At 44.3% G+C, this 20010-nt stretch overlaps 1 protein-coding gene across 1 annotated transcript; it reads right to left on the reverse strand.

Moving 5' to 3' along the window:
* Positions 1-11422: 11422 nt before the first annotated feature.
* Positions 11423-19805, reverse strand: csnk2a2b (casein kinase 2, alpha prime polypeptide b). The gene is made up of 12 exons (XM_023841693.2): positions 19670-19805; positions 18842-18953; positions 17442-17543; positions 15803-15853; positions 14528-14587; positions 14367-14450; positions 13486-13596; positions 13211-13312; positions 12915-13015; positions 12301-12449; positions 12113-12195; positions 11423-11960 (listed from the first exon to the last, which is right to left on the reverse strand). Exons 1-11 carry the CDS (start codon positions 19771-19773, stop codon positions 12119-12121), a joined length of 1053 nt encoding a protein of 350 aa, XP_023697461.1. The 5' UTR covers positions 19774-19805; the 3' UTR covers positions 11423-11960; positions 12113-12118.
* Between the last annotated feature and the right edge of the window lie 205 nt (positions 19806-20010).

A 20010-nucleotide genomic window follows, 5' to 3' on the forward strand; every position in this document is an offset into this window, starting at 1 on the left:
AGGAATGTTTACCTAAGGTTACTCGCCTTTTTACAGATCCATGTCAGTTTCTGTGCGCTGGAACGCGATACTGATAGTGGTGCCTCCAAAAAGTTATATTTCGGGGTTGGCCACGCAGCACCGTGTCTCATCTGAGAAATATGGATTATTAATAATAAAAAGGGTGGTAAAAGGGGTGACCGCGTACGTATTTATTATTTATTGCCCATGTACATCACCGTGAGTTTGTAGCAGGTCTACAGACGGGCCATTTCCCCGTGCAGCCTGATCGACGGAGTCTGTGGATCCAGTTGTCCGTGGATCCAGTTGTCCGATGATTTTGAGCTATTGAGGCTCTGCTTCAGGTCATTTCTCACCACCTTAAGGTGTTGTTCATTTAATCGAATGATTGTTTATGTAATAGATGGCAAAGGGCATAAGGCAAGGGCCGAATCCTGGACCGTGCATCAGCCCATTGCAGGGTCTGGACTCACTTATTTACACATACAATCAATTTATAAACTGCACTTGTCGTATGTTGCATTTTTTTTTGGACTGTGAGAGGATAATGGTTATTAATTAACACTATATGGTCATTATGTACAACATAATGTTAGGAGATGCGACTTAGCGGCGATTATCTTGAGATACAGGAATCATAGCAAGTAAATTAAGCTAAATAATTTATGTTAGAGTGATGTCTTCTTTTACAATGTTACATTGTAGTCGTGCGGTTGTGGTATTCACGTTCTACAAGGACTGCATTTTTATTCACCATGTGAAGTGTTCCCACACAACTGAAGCTTTCACTCTCTATTTATTTGGACCCTTGTGCTGTAATCCGTCCTATCAGTGATCGAGAAGGCATATTTTACTTAATGAAATTTTTAAAATCAAATATGGCTAATCAAGTAATCGTGACAGCTGTAATGCTATTTTATCCCTCTTCTTTAATCCTTGCTCTTAATCCCAAAACCAATACTGCAGTGAAATCTAATTAGCGCAGTAAATAATTAACATTAAGGCAGCTACTCCCACTTAAAGATACCAGAAGAGCAAAGGCGTCACTTAAGATGTAATGTTAATCTGTTTACAAGCTCAACTTTGGTCCTGTACTGTCTGTGTTTCTCATATTTCTTTGTTATCTAGAGCCTGGTGACTGCTCTGTAGACAAAAAAGGGACCAAAACGAAATTTCTCTGCAGGGAGGCTGGGCTCACTCTCCACGATTAGATGAGGATATCTGGAGATCCAGAGTTAACTTAAAATAGGGCCGTTGCTCCTTTGAATCGAGAGGAGCTACTTATGATGGTCCAGATATCTTATAAAGGAGCTTTGTGGGGTATGTCAACCACTGGGTAGAGACCCCGGGGCAGGATTTGCTGGAGGGACTATATTTCACAGCTGGCTTGAGAACGTATAGACATCCTCCAGAATAAGAGTCAATGGTCTCGGTGAAGAAGGTCTGATCTGACTTGCTTAGCATACAGCCACCGCGACTCGCACCAGCGATGTGAAAAAGATGAGAAGCAACGAGCATTTGAGTCTTGCGCCCTCTGGTGGTGGTATGAGATTCATGTCAAATTCACTCTCTGATAGCCATCGCGCCTATCATGACAGCAATGAGATCAGTACAGTCAACCGCCAAGTAAAATGGCTGAAATGGATGAGAATGCATATATGCTAAATTACCAATGACTATAAAGCGAATGTTGACCAAATGCGTTTTCTGATATTTCTGTTTTTTTCCCCAAAAAACGTACAGATGACAAATTTTTTTGCATGATTTTTAAGTCTAGTACATCTATTACACATGCAACACATGCATTTAACTGTTTTAGATATAAAGTTTAATTGAAGAGTTTCAGATAGATTCAGTATTAATTCAATATTAATTTTGAACATTTAACGTTAGATAATGAGAGTTGTATAGTTCCTGGAATTGGGGGATTTCTAAAAAGATTAAAAAATGCAATTTCCAAGTTCTCTGAAACAGTTTCAGTTCTTGTTCAAATAACTTCCTATTAAAGCATTAATTAAACTGCTGTTTTTCGTAATAGCAATGACATGAAGTTAAAAGTCTATATATTTTAATGTTCACACTCTTTCCTAAAGCAAATTCATTATATTATCCTAATTATTCTGTAAACCTCATTGCAAGTTCATTCATGGAGATACTTTCCTATTATTTCACCATAAAATATCAACACCAGCTGTCCAGACAAGATGGCGAAACTCAGGCCTTAATGATCAAATTGCTGGCAAGAAACCACTAATGAAAACAGAAGAAGAAGAAGAAGAAGAAGAGACCAAGAAGGAGCAGACATCTGACCAGTGGAAATCGGCCCTTTGGTCGCACTGTCTTTGTAAGATGCTGAGTAGGTGAACCCCTCTGCAAGGTTGTGCTAAATGTGAAGCATGTGGGAGGAGGTGTGATAGACTGGGGCTGCTTTGCTGGTGACACTGTCGCTAATTTGTTTGGAACTGAAGGCAACACGCGATCCCATCTGATTTGCGCTTAATTGAGCAATTATTTGTTTTTATCATGCTCAATAACGGCCCAAAGCACACATCCAGGCTGTGTGAGAGATATCTGACAAAGAAGGGGAGTGATGATGCACTGCAGAAGATGACCTGGCCTCTGAGGTCATCAAGCTTAAACACAAATGAGATGTTCTCCACATATGTGGGGACCCCTTCACAGCTGCTGGAAGACCATCCATTTGAACGCTAATGAATCTGACTGAGAAAATGCCAAGAGTCTGCAAGTGGTCATAAAGGCAAGAGGTGGCCATTTTGAAGGATCAAAAGAATAAGATGTTTTTGATTTGCTCTGTACTTTTTTTGGCCATTGTATAATTCAACACAAGCCATTTTATTTTTATTGATTCCTTTATTGTTATTCGAAATACAATGTCTTACATCGAAATGAATGACCAACTCAATTTATTCCATCAGGATTTGGAGATAAATAAGAAAAGGGTTTTTTTAAAAAAAACAGCATGTGTTCACCCAAAGACCCGCCTCTCAACTGTCAAGGTCAGCCCCTGTTGTGGTCACTCTGTGTCCCTTCCCCGTTTGGCCAGCAGGTGTCGCTGGTCATCCCGTCCTTCATGTTAGTCTTTGTTCCCCCCTGTTACCTGTCTGGTCATGTGGCTCAATGTGTTGAGCATGTGATTGTCTGTGTGTCGTGTGCAACGTTCAATGGTTTTGCTATTTTCAGTGTTTGATGTGTATTCGGTTTTTGTGTTGTAGTCTTAGTTTAATCCCCTTCAGTTTTTGACCCCTTGTGGTCCTTTTTGGTTTTGTAGTGTTTTCTGTTTTCTTTAATAAACCCCATTTATGTTCCTGGAGCCGCTAGTGGGTCGTCCGCCCTTTTTTTGTGCCTGCACCATGCCACGCTCCCTTGCCCAAGCCGCCCGCAACCATGACATCAACGGCAGAGTCAACACTTCTGGCCTTGGACTACACCGACCGTTAAGAAGTTTGCAAGCTTTCGAGGTGTTTGGTTGATGCACTTGGTGATGCACTTGGGCCTGCCAGACACAAAAACATAATAAAATAAAGTGTAGACATATGACATCTTACTGTAACACATGAGTACAGCTATATGAAAATACAGTGTAATCCAGTGAAAACCACTGAAAAGAAATGCAGTTGGAAATCGCAGTTGGCTGGGTTAGAGGGTGGGGGGAGACTAAGGTGGGTGTAATCATTCTGCAGGAAAACCGAAAGAATTTCTAACAGGTTCTGGATTTTAGAAGAACTGTGGCATTTCTGAGTCATTGTGTTTACAAGCAGCAGATAGAAAGGCATTCATGGACTTCAAGCATGTGTGAAGTGTGAAGCCCTGTGGGGCAGTTGGAATGCAGACACCAAGTGGACATATTTAATACACGTTCAATTGTTAGGCTCTGTCATGTTCCCCACAAGCTTGATTGATGCTGTATTGTCTTCACACAGAGAAGCATGAAAAGAGGCAGCATCCAGGCAGCCTGTCTCAGTTCCACACTGAATTTGCGTCTGTGCCTCTATCCTGGCTCGCTGACTGATTCCAGCTCCCGCTTCTAAATTTACCTCCATGAACAATGGTTCCGTTAATAACCAATGTTTCCCATGATGCGGAATCATCGAGCTTGGAAACCTGAGACTCTGACATCCATCACTGCAAAGGTGGGTAACGGGATAGCAGTGAGCTCACTTGGCGGTGACGGGGGGGGGGGGCGTAGCCAGCTCCCTCAGACCCCTACCCCCATTGGCTGGTCGCTCATGGCTGCCTCCCACTATAAAAACACGGCACCCCTGTGACATATAGCCCAGGACCACACACTTCGCCCGTCACTGTGAGCACTGCTCGAGGAGTCCATCCCATCACCATGGCGACCGTCGTCCCTGTGAGTATGACGGCTGATCCCGTCTCCTGAAACATTGTTGAGGGCTGTCTGACGTTTAGTCACACAGCGATTCCAGTGCTGATGCTGATTCACGGTGCCCCTTGGCGTTTGCTCACAAGGGGATGCTGCCATTGTGAGAGCTCACGGCCCCCGGTGCCCGTCAACCCTGCCACTCGCAGCTGAGTGAGCCGTGGGTGTCGCTTGGCATCTCTGTCATCAGGCATGGGCCGGGAATCTTTGGCTGGGGGTTCAATGCTGGAAGACGCCGAGTGACTATGTAGAAAGGGTCTGCGATTGTCGTGAGGAGCGTGCAGGGAGATACACAGAGCAATGCAGGGTCAGCTTACACTAAGGCCTGCCAGACAGCCATGTGGCAGGGAATCAGTGGTATTCAGGTTTCGCAGCTCTGTAAAGGAATCTGTTTATCAAGAATCTTATTGTGCTGCAGATCTACTGCTCCACACACTGTGGATTTGGGTTTCTGAATGGCGGATGGAGTGGAGCGTGTTCAGTGTTTCATATCCCATCAGAACTCCTCAGGAACACAGTGTGTTCAGTGTTTCATACTTATTTCTCTGCTCTGCTCCTCCACATATTAGTTTGCCTCTTGCTACGCTGTGAATAGCATGAGGCCCCTGCGGCTGTTCAGGGGCTCTGGCGGCTACCTGTCCCTTCTGGCCCATCAGTGTCCCCGGGGGGCCCCCCGTACACGAGTGGTGTATCACGGCCCCAGGATGACTCTGCGCCAGATCTGCCGCATGCTGCAGGTGATGCGACAGGTGGGCGGGCGGGAGGCAGCAGCAGGTGTGACTAGGTGAGGCTACGTATATATGTCTATGTATGTGTATGTGTATGTGTATGTGTATGACTGTAATATATATAAATATATATATATATATATATATATATATATATATATATATAATGTGTGTGTGTGTGTGTGTGTGTGTGTGTGTGTGTATGATGCACTACCAGTCAAAAGTTTGACCATATTTGATTAAGGTATTACTACTTTACATAAAAAAAGTATTACTATTTTACATAATAGTAATGACATGAAGTTAAAAGTCTATGTTGAAATGTTTGCACTTTTTCCTAAAACAAATTCATTATATCATCCTAATTATTATGCAGCAGACATCTGACCAGCGGAAATCGGCCCTTTGGTCGCACTGTCTTTGTAAGATGCTGAGTAGGTGAACGGATGATCTCTGCAAGGTTGTGCTAAATGTGAAGCATGTGGGAGGAGGTGTGATAGACTGGGGCTGCTTTGCTGGTGACACTGTCGCTAATTTGTTTGGAACTGAAGGCAACATAAGATCCCTTCTGATTTGCGCTTAATTGGGTAATTATTTTTTTTTATCATGCTCAATTTTTGATGTAACTGAATTTAGGTTTATAATAGAGGAATATAGATTTGCTATAAGATTTCTTGCGTGAATGTGAGAGTCTGAAAGTGTGAGTGTCAAGCCAGATGTGTGAGTTGGCAACCCTAGGTCATGTTGGTTTTTTCTGCAGGGTTTAAAATCATAACACATTATTATTTCATTTAATTTTTTGTTTCCTACGGAGCCCCTAAGGGGACAAAGGAGGAGAAAAAAAAAGGTAATGTTTTGCGTTATAACCCAAAACCGTTGCGTTATAACCCAAAACTTTTGCGATATAACCCAAAACCTTTGCATTATAACCCAAGACTTTTGTCTTATAACCCAAAACCTTTGCATTATAACCCAAAACTTTTGCGACATAAGGCAAAACTGTTGTGACTTTGAACTGGAAATATGAGTAATCAGTCAGAGTAGAGAACATAATTGATAGGAAAACATGGAGCGTTTAATCGAATTTTACTTTGATCTTGGTCTACAATATATAGACATTCAGTTTGTTCTCGGATCTGGGCATGATGTTCACATAAGTCTGAGGCAGATTAAGAGGATTTTATGTGAAAGGAAAAACTACTCCGACTTGGGTGATGTAATTAACTTTATTCGCGAGCAGCTTTTGCACTCTGGGCAGTGTCATGGCTATCGATGTATGTATGCAAAATGCAGAATAAATGGACTTCATGTGAGAAAAGAGGATGCGCGTTTGATTTATATTAATTATATTAATTTATTATAAACATGAAACAACAACAAAAAACGAACAATTCTTTAGGCTTAAATCAACCTCAACAGATTAGCATTAATTAGCAATGTTACTGAAACTTTAGCAAGGCTTGCTTTACAAATTACTAATTATGAATTAAACAATCAAATCTTACCACACTGAACTCTAAAGTGTTTTTTAACCGTTAAATTAGATTAATAAGCGAAGCGGGGATCAACCACATCATGAAAACAGCGGCTTTGGAAGTTGCACTTGAATGACCAAAAGTACGCTAGTCACCTGATTTTATTGTTGCATTACTACAGAAAAGTTTTGAGTTATAGCGCAAAATATTACTTCTTTTTTTTTCTTCTGCGGTTTTTTTTCTTCTCCTCCTTTGTCCCCTTAGGGGCTCCATAGTTTCCCAAATGGGAGAATAGTATGAGCATAGATTTTAATAGAGACATTCCTTCCTGGCAGTTTTTCTCTTTTTCCCGTTTTTCCTTCCTGGTTGTGAGTTTAGTGACGTTGCACAGAATCCCAGAATTAAGCTAAAATAAAAACATTTCATTTTGTGTCTCACGGGGAAGCTTAAATCCAGATGACTGGATTTAAGATATCCCACGTTAAGTTAAGTTTACCTTAACTTCATTCATTTACATTTAGCCTAGGCTACCTAAAATCGTCAAGTTATGCATGAAATCCGGCTTCGTGATACAGCACCTTGATGAACTTTGTTAAATAATTGCCAGACATAAAAAGCATACATAGCACACAAAACTGATTAACTACCCCAGAGGCAAAATGGACTACTTAGACCAGTGGTCTTCACTGGGCAGCTCGCAGACCACTGGAGGCCCTCAGAGGCCAGTTTGGCGCCGTGTGACTGGATAAAAAAAATAAGCATTTAAGCAAAAAAATGACATCACATTTAATGATTTTTAATTTATATATTTTTTAAAATGTTTTTTAAAAGTTTTACATTATTTTTTTAATCTACTGTAGATGCAATACCACTTGCCCTCTATGACCAATGTCCTCTATGTAGTTAACAATCAAGTGAAGCGGCATCGATATTACTTCCGGCTAGCCAGCTTTTAAAAAGTGCACTGGTAAGCATGGCCCTCGTCACTGGCTTAGACAATGACGTAGTATAGATTTTGAGTTAGTGACAGTGACCCACATACTCCACATACCCCCAGTTTGTGATCAGCAGAGGTTGATGCGCGTGTGACTCTTTGCTCTCAGCACCTATAACGATAACAGAAACATGAGCACTAAGGTGTGCTGCGGGCAGTGTGTAGGCAGCATGGGATGTGCCCGCCTTCGACGTGGCATCCCGAGAGACTAACGCTCTCTTTGCCTGTGCCCCTCAGGAAGCAGGAGTCTACCCTGCCGTGCCCCAGCCCGCAGGTGTCCATGGCAACAGAGAAGCTCTGCTTCCCCGGCTGCCCCCGCCGCAGACGCAGCAGCAACGTGAAGCGGACGGGATGACACCGCCTGACAGGGCGCTCAGCGCAGCCTGTGCCGCTGTTCTTCATCTTTCCATCTAAGAGAGGGACACACTGACGCTGTCGTCCTGACCCACCACGGGCTGCTGACAGCTGGCAGCTGCAATCATCTCCTATTCCCTGCGCCCATGGCAACCACAACCCCACTTTCAAACTTCATCGTTGTTCGTCATTCCTCCATGAGTGTCCTGGAAGATGTTGCCCCAGAGAGGATGGGCGGTGGGGCAGCCCGGGGTCCCCTTCACACATCCATGGTGACACTCCTTCGGACCCTGTGCTTGTTTCAGTTTGCACACGTGTATGCGAATGTTGCTTACTTACTGGTGTGGAAGTGTTTTGTCATGTACTGGCAACTGACAGAAACACACATCCACACAGGCCTGTCGGACTGCTAAGCAGAATGGGGTCTGAGACGTACTGATAATGTCACACGGCGGACGAGGAAGTCCACGATGCTAATCTCTGAAGCATTCACACCTACACGTATCAACGCTGAAGTGAAATTATAAGATCAAAAGGTATTTCAGTAGGAACTTCAGCTTGAGATATATTAGCAAATCACAGGAACAGCCCCAGCCTACAAACTTTGATCCTTTGATACGGTTTGCGTTTTCGATTGTTCATCTTCATTTAGCAGCATATTTGCACTGCTGAACGCGGTCTTGTGTTAACACCCCTGGCTGTAGCTAATGTCCTGCGATAAGCTGCTTCCCCAGTCCTGCCTTTGGCTGACACATCAAGAAAGCTTTTCTTTTGCTGACAGTATCAGTGCACAGGGAGGAAGTGCATTCATTTCATTTCAGATTTAGGCAGCTCATTAGTTGAGCCACACAGCCTTCAGAAACAGGAATGGTATTGCAGTTTCTTTAACCTTTTATAGGTATAATATACAGAATTATATTCTATTTTGTTAATAATTAGAGTTTATCTGATGTATGGTATAGAAGAAATCCTCTAAAACAAACAGTATGGAGACACTTACCGGGCTACTTCCTGTAGGCTATGCGTCATTTTGTTTGCCCCCCCCCCCCACCCACCCACCCACACACACACACACACACACACACACACACACACACACACACACACACACACACACTGTCCTGAGCTTTATAGTCATCCTTGTGTGTTCTGTCTCAAGCAAAATAAAAACTGATTAAGTTTTGCCCCAACCTTGGCTTTCAGTATGAAAAAAGCTTTATTTTCCTTAAATGTAACCTGGATGCACCGTTTCATGAATTAGTTCTTTGAGTACAGAATATAAATTGATGGAAAAAAAAGAGGCAGAGATGAGAATGAAATGAAGAATGTGATATTTTTAGTGGATTTTTAGAGAAGACATCATGGGGCCAGTTCTGTGAAGGATTCTTGGAATCACTCACAGTAGGCACCTGGGTGACATGGCGTGACGCGGCGCGATTCGCATGCATCTGTCATGCGGGAGGGCGGATCATGTTTACAGACCACCTCCATGACCTCACAGGTGTCAGTATTAACCCACGGGGGCAGTGCTGAAACTTTAATAGGGGTGCGATGTCCGGCCCGCGGCTGACAGGAATCAGGTTTTACCACAGGAAGAGGAAACTCGCATTTCTCCTGCTGTCAATCAGCAGGTTATTCACGCTCCAGAGGAGTGCTGGGCTTACGGAGAGTTTCCACTAGGAGGATGTGGCCTGGGGCACAAAATAGGATGGCTGGATGGGTAACGAGGCCAGTAGAGCATGTGGGCAGAGATGCAAGCACTCCTTCACACACCAGCCTGTGTCCTCCAGCCACACAATTCAAGCCATGTCACCTGTGTCCTACATACTCTGTCACACCCCCGCCTCTGGCAGACATGCAGAGAGCTGCACATGCAAGCATATGTAGCTGACACACAAGTTTGAGCCATGTGGTGCAGTTATTTAAACGCTTACATAGAATGTATTGGCACATTATAATGTTTGGAGGCCACATCAATATCAACACCTTCCATCTCTGTCACAGACTGCCTGATTTCTTACTATGTGGACGCTTGAGCAATTGACTTCTGCACACCTCTACATTTCCTGGCAAGAAAATGCAGAGGACACGCCAATCAGAAGGCAAGACGGACACACGATGCATCATAGCGGAGAAGAGCGGGGGGGGGGGGGGACAACACCCGACACCAGTGGCAAGGCATGATCAGGTCACCTTCATTCAAACACCAAATTGAATTCACACCCTCCCCCGAGGACGGCCACAGCCCCACGGTGCGTGGGGGGGGACACACAGAGGCTGACATAGACACAGAAAAAGGGGCCCCTAGTGGCATTTCCACTACATCAAGTACGGTACTTACACTTTTCCATTGACTTCAGGTCGAGTACCAGTACCAAAAGTTCCAGTATCGAAAGTGCGAAACCAGCTGGGGTACTTCTTTGGTACTTCAGTACTTTGGGGAGGGACTTTATTTGTCGATAAATTAAGTAAAAAAAAAATTGGGATTTGGTCATTAGAACATGTACAAGAAAAGATCCGGATGGCAAGGAAAAAAAAGGATGAGAAAAAGTATTTTGTTGAATATACTAATACAGCATGCATATACTAATATACTAATACAGCATGCATATACTAATATACTAATACAGCATGCATACAGCGTGCGGTCCTGGTGATGTGATTTTGTCGTAATAAATATTGGGGTATTTATAAAACAAAAAAGGAGCTCATAAATTTCTCTCAAACCCATCTTCAAGTGATTTGAATAGCAAGGATGAAAATAATTACAATTATCTTGGAGAATGCATGCACATTTTTCAACATATAAGAATCTATAAAAGGAATAATAATTAAAATTGCAAAGCTTGCAAAGTTTTTTTCCTATCAGAGTAAAAAGAGAGTAAAAAGAATTTGAACCCCCTGCACTATAATGTCCGTACAGAAATGAAAGTAAGAAAAAGCCTGATCTTAATCTGACTAGCAATGTAAGAACTTGATGTGCATAATATGTGATGTTGGTATTAATATTGCACACCGTCCAGTCGATTAATATACTACAGCCATGTACTGAATTCGAATTCAGTACAAAATACCCCACCTCAAGTTGTGATGTCATTCAGTGCTGGTACCAGTTTTTACTCCAGTGGAAAACGGACACCTTGAAGTACCGTACTTTTGGTACTGTTACTGTACCGACAGTACGGTAGCTGCTGCGGTGGAAAAACGCCATAGGAGGCTTCAGGAAGAAGGTTCGGAAGCACCCTTCCTGGATGCCACCCAGCACCCACCATCTCTGGCAAAGTGACCACCCACCATGCTACATAAAGCTAGACAGGCAGTGGGGTTTCCTACGCGACACAAATGCTGCCATCGCAAGCAAAACGAGGCTGTTTCATCTCAGGCAAAATGATCCCAATGGTACAACAGCGGAGCGCAGAGATGACGGGAAACACCAGCCTGCAGGCACAGAGAGATGCACACACAGCACTCTAAATAAAAATCATTTATTCTTATGAATATTATTACACCTATAGCAGAGAAAGGTCCACAATGTCACTTCGGTAGTACAGCCCGATGTGAGAGATCAGGTCCGCAGGGCTGAACACAGAACTTGGGGGCAGGGTGGGGTCGGGAGGGGTGGGGGTAAACTCATTCTTCTCTTCCCTCCCCATGCTTGTTCTTATGGGGCTGGGGATAGTTTCCAAGAACCTGAGGGGTAATGATGGGGGACGGGGGTGGGGGGGAATTCTTTAATTTCAAAATTCTTTTAACATACAAGATAAGGGCAGCACTGAGATGTTCTTTCAACCTCATTAACCTGGTAGCTGGGAATGACTGGGGACAGCCACCCCAATACAGAGAGACTGCGTGTGCATGTGAGCTTGAGTGAGAGAGTGCGTCTGAGTGTGTGAGTGTGTGTGAGAGTGTGCATATACATGTGTGCGAGTAACGGACAACAACCCAGTCTCTGTACACTTGAACATGTTTCTGCCACAAAGGGGTGGAAAACTGAGGTAAATATTTTCCTGAAAGAGAGAGAGAACAAACACAAATCAGAATTTAAATATGGCTGCTAGATTAACTTAAGTTAGCAAATGAGTCATTTGTATTATTCCGATCTTTGGGCTGTTGTACACACCCCTGGGGCCCCGTGTTCCCACCCCTGTCCCCGTCCCACCTGATCTCATCGTGCCGCAGTAGAGCCGCTGGACGCCAGAGAACCACCGGTGTTGGAGAGAGACTGGTCCTTCAGAACAGGATCTGAGGGGACAGAGGCATAATGGCAGCAATGAGGAACACACAAAAAATAGAGAAAAAGCAGAGCAGCTGGGAGTGAGGTGGAGGCAGGGCTGGGCTCAGACTCACAGAAGTAGGGGTGCTGCATGGCCTCGGTGGCTGTCAGGCGCTGCTGGTGGTCATAGCGCAGCAGCTTGTCCAGCAGGTCCAAGGCCTCGGGACTCACCAGGTGCTGGTTCTCCGACTGAACAAACTGTTCCCAGCGTTTCCGTGTCTGCCTGCAGGGGGCAGCAAGGAGCATCAGATGGCCCACTGTCAGTGTCCACTCTGAGAAGTGCTCTGGCAGACGCGGTGAAACAGGCAGCAAGCACACCAGACCAGCTTTGTGTCAAACTGCCAAATGACGCCCCAAGTGAAACCGTTTATGTCCAGCCGCAGTAAAAACCCAGCAATTTAGAAGCTTAAAATCCGACATTTATATGCTTTGTGGGAAGATCTGGAGAGTGAGTTCCCTAAGTTGCAGCAAATAAACAGTCACACAGTAATACCGGCTCTGTCATGTGCTGAACAGGCTCTTGTTCCACATCCAGAGAACAGCCTGATTCGGCCGGTGACCCGCATCGTATGACCTGGTGGCCCATTAGCGGGGCCTGTCTGCCACGATGCCCAGGTGCAGGTGTAAACCCGTGTGCTGAAGCTCCAAGTGCGTCTTCCCGCGCTCCAAGCGACTTGCCCATACTCACTGGCCCAGAAGGTCCTTGAAGCGCGGGTCCAATTCGATGTGGTACTTGCGCAGGTAGACAAATAGGTCATCGGTCCCCAGAACTTTGGCAATTCTGACCAGCTGGGACCAGACCAGATAATGAAGTTAGACCATAACTCCTGAGGAGAGTGTGAAGTCCTTTCTTTCAGTAACAAAATGACAGTCACAGCATATAATTTTAACTATCAACAGATAACAATTATGGATTATATGGAGGCAGTACGTAGATGGCAGAAATGGGCGTGTCCAGGGTAGGCCACGCCTCCAGAGAGACACCTGGTCGTAGTTGTCCTGCCCATGGAAAAAAGGCTCCTTCTGGAAGATCATACTGGCCAACATGCAGCCCAGACTCCACATGTCCAAACTGTAGTCATACATCTGTGGGAACACAGTCGTGGGAGGCGAAACAGTCACACACAGCCTGTCTGCTACATCCACATGCTGAGGCTAACGGCGGGGAAAAAAATCCAGCACATATGCAAGCTGACGAATGTGGGGATGTTCATGTGTGTTCATATGACTGAACACGTGTGAGTGTGTGACACACGTACCTGATAGTCCACTAGCAGCTCTGGGCCCTTGAAGTAGCGTGACGCCACCCTGACGTTGTACTCCTGTGCTGGGTGGTAAAACTCTGCCAGGCCCCAGTCGATCAGACGCAGCTGGTCCCCACACACACACACACACACACACATATTATATATAGATGGACTTTAAGGGATGTTTAAACAATCTTCCTATCGAGATAAGCGTGAATGTGAACCTGACTAATTGTAGCTAACACCTGCTTCCATAAGTACTATAGGATGTAAAAATACCTGCACTGGGGACAGAAGCTCAAATGCTCTGGGGATGCAAACCCACTCGCTGGCCCCAAGCTTTCTTCACTTGTACGTCACTTTATACAAAGGTGTATAAATGCTAAATAAATGTACCTAATCTATGCAGCGCACTGAGGACCAGGTCATCAGCTTATTGGCCAATCTTATCAGCAAAGGGCCGGTGTGTATGCAGGTTTTCGCTGCAACTCCCTAATTATGTCACTAATTAGAGGACTGATTGGCTGAAGAGTCATCACACCTGGGTTTGAACAGCTGACCTAAAGGTTATCCCAAAAACCTGCATACACACCGGCCCTTTGCGGATAAGACTGGCCACCCCTGGCTTAGTCTCTTTTAAAGGATGACCTAGGTACATATTTAAAACAGGAGACTTATCCTGAGGCTGGACGGTTTACAGGTTTTAGCACTGTGCCCCAGGCAAGAAAATTATCACTGAAAACCAGGAGAAGGGCCGGCTGAACCGCGCGTATAAAGGCAGAGCCAAAAGCAGACAGGGGTCGGCTGAACTGCACGTATAAAGGCAGAGCCAAAAGCAGACAGGGGTAGGCTGAACCGCACTTTTATCTAGAACAATGAATAGTGCCTCCTACCTTCCGCATCTGGTGGTCGATCATCACATTGTGAGGTTTGACGTCTCGGTGCATAATGCCCATGCTATGGCAGTAGTCCAAAGCCTGAAGGATGAGTCAAGCACACGTCAAGCACACACTATAAACAGCAACCATCATGCAAACAGCACCGTGTCTCTTACCTTAAGTAGCTCGTACATGTAGTAACGAATGTCAAAATCAGTTAACTTCTGATACAGCTCCTGAAAGATGACAACAGCTTCATGAGGGACAGTGTTTGCCTGTCACCACTGAGGGGGCAGTATCACATACAGCCGATGCAGATGGCGGGACTTACATAGGAACAGATTTGTCAGCCGTATTCCTGTTGCTATGGTAACAGGGACTGCAAAGCCATTTCATCTTTTTAAAGGTTTTATTTATGTGAAATAGCCCATCAAACTTAACTAATATCTACCATCACAACTGATGCTGAACCCATAACCAGCAAACCATGGAGTCGCCTCAAATTCAGAACGTAAACATCCTGTATATAATCACAATAACAGCAAGCCGTATTTTGTATTTATGCTTAGTTTTATGACTTGCTTTAATTGTGCTGCACTTCACACTTAGAGACTGAGATGTAAAACCAAGACAGCATGCACTCTATGTCAGGCCTGATCAGCAATGAAACGCCCTCCCGGACGGCAAGCCCCCATGAAACGCCCTCCCGGACGGCAAGCCCCCATGAAACGCCCTCCCGGACAGCAAGCCCAAGCCCCCATGAAACGCCCTCCCGGACGGCAAGCCCCCATGAAACGCCCTCCCGGACGGCAAGCCCCCATGAAACGCCCTCCCGGACGGCAAGCCCCCATGAAACGCCCTCCCGGACGGCAAGCCCCCATGAAATTGTGTATTTTAGTTTTCATGTTTTCATTCAACTTCAAAAACATCAGCCCGAAAGCCTTAGTGACTGAAAACATTGTATTTAAAAAGTAAATACTTCTGTCATATAGTTTTTAATCAGGGGTGATGTATCTTAACTCCACAAGTGGGTTGTTTGGTAAATAGGAAGCTCACAGTGAATGAGGGTAAAAAAAAAAAAAAAATTTAAAAAAGGACACAAAATGAACACCGCGTTCACAGGCTATAGATCTAAAATCATAATGAGAGAAGGCGAAAAAATGACATTGCTCCTGTCACTAAACAGAAACAAGTACTTCAGGGATGAATATTTCTAAATACAAGGCTTTTGGGCTTGATGTTTTTGGAAGTTGAACTAAAACATGAAAACTAAAACACACTTGTCAATAAAAATGTTATTTCAATATTATTTCCCTGATGGTCTGCTGCGCTTCCCGTCACATGAGACTCCAAGCCAAGAGTCAGGCCTCACACCTAAAACATCAACGTACACTCACAGACAAGGGCATTACAGCACACCATGACAACGTTTAAAAAATAACCGCATCTACCTTAAAATCTGTGTTGTTGATGCATTCAAAGACCAGGGCTGGGGTACGAGACTGGAGAGAAAGACAAGAAAGAAGATTAAGATAATATATTGTTGACGTTCTTGTTGTCGTTATTATTTTTTGTTGTTGTTGTTATTCTTAATCAAACAGTGACTCAACCCTTCACTCCACTTTCTCTCTCAACAAAAACATAAGGAACAAAAGAATCTGAAATCAAACATGGCAGGTTTAGTGCTACCGTTCCGATATGGGCTGAACCTGACAGAGAAGCTGATGGTGCATTACAGAAAGGGGAAAACATGCCAGCGCCGTTCAGGACAGCAACACACCACGCCCTGGTACCACGTTCCTGGACTGACAACACAAACCAAAGCTCTGACCCAACATCACCCCGCTTGGAGATTCCAGTGTCAGTGAAGAACCTACACCATCCTGCACTGGGACCCATGGTGGTTGAAATATTAAAACACAGAACAGCTCCTAGTTCTGACTACCACAAACAGATCAATATAGCAGTGAAATAAGTAAAAACCTTAGAAATCAAATTAGGAGATCCATTTCCAAATTAAAACAATCCTTAATGTAATACCCACATTTATGGTTCTCAGCTGTAAACTATATTTCACATATTTGTGCACATGGTCATGGTCATTCAACATAGTGTTTGCATCACTGTGATTTTGTTTAAATTTGGCATGTGAATATTCATGATGCAGGTTTTCAGCTTATTTTTGGAAGAATTTCCCCTTGAGATACAGCATCTGTTCTACATCACAAGATGCAAAAAAAATCATATTATATATGTGTGTGTGTGTGTGTGTGTGTGTGTGTGTGTGTGTGGGGACTATATATATATTTTCTCTCTCTCTCTCACACACACACACACTGTGTAAATACAACACTGACCTGTCACTTGATACCCTTCATGAACACCCCAGACATGTTAAAAAAAAAAAAAAAAAAACTAATTTTTGAGCCTCAAAAAATTGTGGGAGAAGGAGAAAAAATGTATCACTTAATTGGGAAGAAAGTACTTTTTACTTTATAACAAAAATAACACCTACACCCCTTTGAGGTCTATCAGGTTCTGAGCTTACAAGAAAAATGTTTAAAAATGCTGAAGTTACACACTAATCTCACTCTCTTTTAACGTTTCATAAAAAAAGCTTCCAGTGAACTTGAAGTGTACTCTAATGAATGTACTGTGTTTTGGGGACTTTTCTGAGAATTTCTCCTTTGTCTTCCAAGATGAAGCCCAGGCATTCCATGACAAAGCACACTTTGTGTGCTTTTCCAGTAAGCTACAACTTCCATGTGACTGTAATAATAATAATAGAAAAGTTACAGCTTATAAAGAAAAAAAACATTCTGAAATGTTTTTTTCTACCTGCAATGTAAAAACGGTGCTATATCTCACAAAAAATATTTCTAAAAGTAAAAAAAAAGCATTTCTGAACATTAAAAGATATGTGTAAATCACAAGCCAAATTTAATCCACATCAGACATAGTGATGCAAATGTTGAATTAAATGGAAAGAGCCTATGACAACTAAGTGAGCTCTGATTGGTTATTTTCAAGTTGTTGTTGTGACTGTGGGCCAACCTATAGTAAGGAAGGAGCGGGGACTGAGGAACACACCACAGGGTCCTTCACTGTGTCCACCAGCCGGATGATGTTGGTTCCCCCCCGCAGGTTCTCCAGGATCTTAATCTCCCGCTTGATCTTCTTCTTCTTGACGGGCTGCACGGATCCAAAAAAAGGGGAGAGATCAATATACAGGCAGTTCCCAGGTTACAAAGGAGATCTGTTCCTTAAGACCGTCTTTAAGTCAAATTTGTAAGTCAGAACAATAATAATAATAATAGAGTACATAACAATAACAATAATAATATTTAATATAGTAATAAAAGTAACTTCATACAATACAGCACTGTACCTTGGGCAGACAAACCGCAGAAGCTGCGCAGTGTTTTCACAAGCGTCACAAAGCAGTGCGTTCATTATTATGAACCACTGTATTTAACCCAAATTTTTAATATAACAGGTTCTATTGGGCTTTATGGCAGTGTTTATAGGAATGAGTTGTCCATAAGTCAGGTGTTCTTAACCTAGGGACTGTCTATACACACTCAAAGGAAGCAGAAATCACAACAGTATCGAGACAGGCTGGTTGCAGAAGCTGGCCTGGTCTGTGTGATTAGCAAGAACGAAAGCTGGACCGGTATTCTCCTGGAAGCTGGAAAGGATTCTATCCCCTAAGGATGTGTGAAGTACCTGGGAAAAGCTGCTAGCTCTGCAGATGTGTGGAACACCTGCGATCCGCTGGCCAGCTGCCATGAAAGGTGCTCCCCCCCCTTTGGGGGTGACTCTAATTCCCCCGTCTGATGCGGTTCACCTGTGCTGCCTCCAGAAGGAAGCCATCAAATATTTTTAACACCCAAATCTCCAAGTGAGGTCAGTATATAAACAAGAAAGAATCTGCGCGTGCTACAGCTCGACTGCGCAGCCCAATGTGTGAAACCACCTCCAGACGGACTCCGGGCTTCAGGGAACAAGCTATAATGAGAGTGTCAGCGTGCGGAGTATCCAGGGACCCCACCCTCAGACTCAGTCTACATCCAGCATGTGGAACAGGTATGTTACCCACCAGCCCCTCAGCCAGCATGGGAAGCAGGACCACAAGCAAAAGGGAAGATTCCCACAGCTGGCCAGTACATGCAACGCTTCACAATTCTTCAAACATTTCACCACTTTACCGAGGCATTTTGCATAAATCCTATTTGCAAATCTGTCTCTCTCTGGAGACATGTTGATGTGTAAATGGAAAAGCTGGTAATTTATGCTGAATTTCTATTTCCACTCAGATCGGCTTCTGCTCTGACGAACAGGCACAGCCCACAAGATCCCAGTGTGACCCTAACCCCACACGGCATCTGGACTAAGATGTGACCGTTTAAGTCTTCAGTGCCACCCAGCCTCTGGGGGCTTTTAGAAGCCGATCTGACATGCTCAGACATGGTGTGGCTCTGTTAGCTCACCTTGAGGATTTTGACCACCACCTTCTCATTGTTGTTGATGTTGATGGCTTCAAAGACCTCGCTGTACTTTCCCCTGCCAAGTTTGCGCACCAGCTGGTAATCCTCTTGGTTGCTAAAGAGGCGAGAGGGAGGGAGCAACTTTAACTGCACTCTTTGGCCACCCCCCCCAAATCTACTACCAAGCCATCGCCTCCATTGCATCACGTGCTTTCATGCCTCTGCTAACCTTTCAGGGATCCTGAGGGGGGCGGCATGTTTAAAAACAATCAGGGACTATTTCTCCATTCCTGGCCTGTTGTCTGCTTACAACATTATACAATGGTAACATAAAAATAACGCTGACATTCTATGAAGAGAAACGGGCGAAAAATCAGTACGGCACATTGAGCCTCGAATAGGAGGGTGACACCGCTGGTGCCAAATTAGGGTCCACGAGAAAAGGTAAAAAGCCATTAATGGATTTCACTGAAAAGACAATTTGGCGAGGTGTTGCTCGTCCGTACAGATACTTTGCGCATCATTTACATGCCAATGTACATAATATAGTTCATATATCATACAGTTACTGCTTTACAGTGCTAATTTCACATCAGATTCACAATACGTTGCCATCCAATGAAACGATCATGAATCCACCTTATTAATGACAAGCCGCACATAATGAGAATCATTCGGCAACATTGGCCTAATCACAAAATGCTTGTTATTGTAGTACATAGTGACATGCAAGGTAAAGAATGAAACAGAATGAGACGCAGCAGCGCCATCACCATGAACACAATGTTCAATACAATACAATGTGCGGGTGTTGCAAAACGCGCATCTCACCTCCAGTTGGGCACATGGGCCTCATAGTCCCAGTACTCCCTGCTCTTCAGCGTGTTGACATCGGCGTAAACCCGAGATTTGCTACCGGCCACGGGGCCGGGCATGGCGAGCGGCGGGAGCTCCGGCTGCTGGGAGCTCGTTTGCCTGCAGGACTCGGCGAAGCTTAAGTAAGCGGAGCAGCGGGCTCTCCCGTTGGAGCCGCGATTCTGGTGTCGTGAAAGGGGTTTTTCCCCAAGCGTGAGGGCAGGTCACTGTACAGCCGGGTAGTGATCGCCGCTAGAAAGCTTGTGAGAGATGAGCTGGACTCGATGAAGAGCAAGATGAATGCTGGCCAGCGACGG

This window comes from Paramormyrops kingsleyae, chromosome 13 (genome assembly GCF_048594095.1).
Source record: "Paramormyrops kingsleyae isolate MSU_618 chromosome 13, PKINGS_0.4, whole genome shotgun sequence".
Classification (NCBI taxonomy): domain Eukaryota; kingdom Metazoa; phylum Chordata; class Actinopteri; order Osteoglossiformes; family Mormyridae; genus Paramormyrops; species Paramormyrops kingsleyae.

Bases quoted from the DNA above. Each gene is read 5' to 3' on its own strand.
- csnk2a2b (XM_023841693.2), bottom strand. From the start codon at position 19,773: ATGCCCGGCCCCGTGGCCGGTAGCAAATCTCGGGTTTACGCCGATGTC. The intron at 17,544-18,841 runs GTGAGCTAACAG...GGATCCGTGCAG, and splicing joins TGGTGGTCAAAATCCTCAAG to CCCGTCAAGAAGAAGAAGAT. The intron at 13,597-14,366 runs GTAGGAGGCACT...TGTGGGGACCAG, and splicing joins TCGACCACCAGATGCGGAAG to CTGCGTCTGATCGACTGGGG.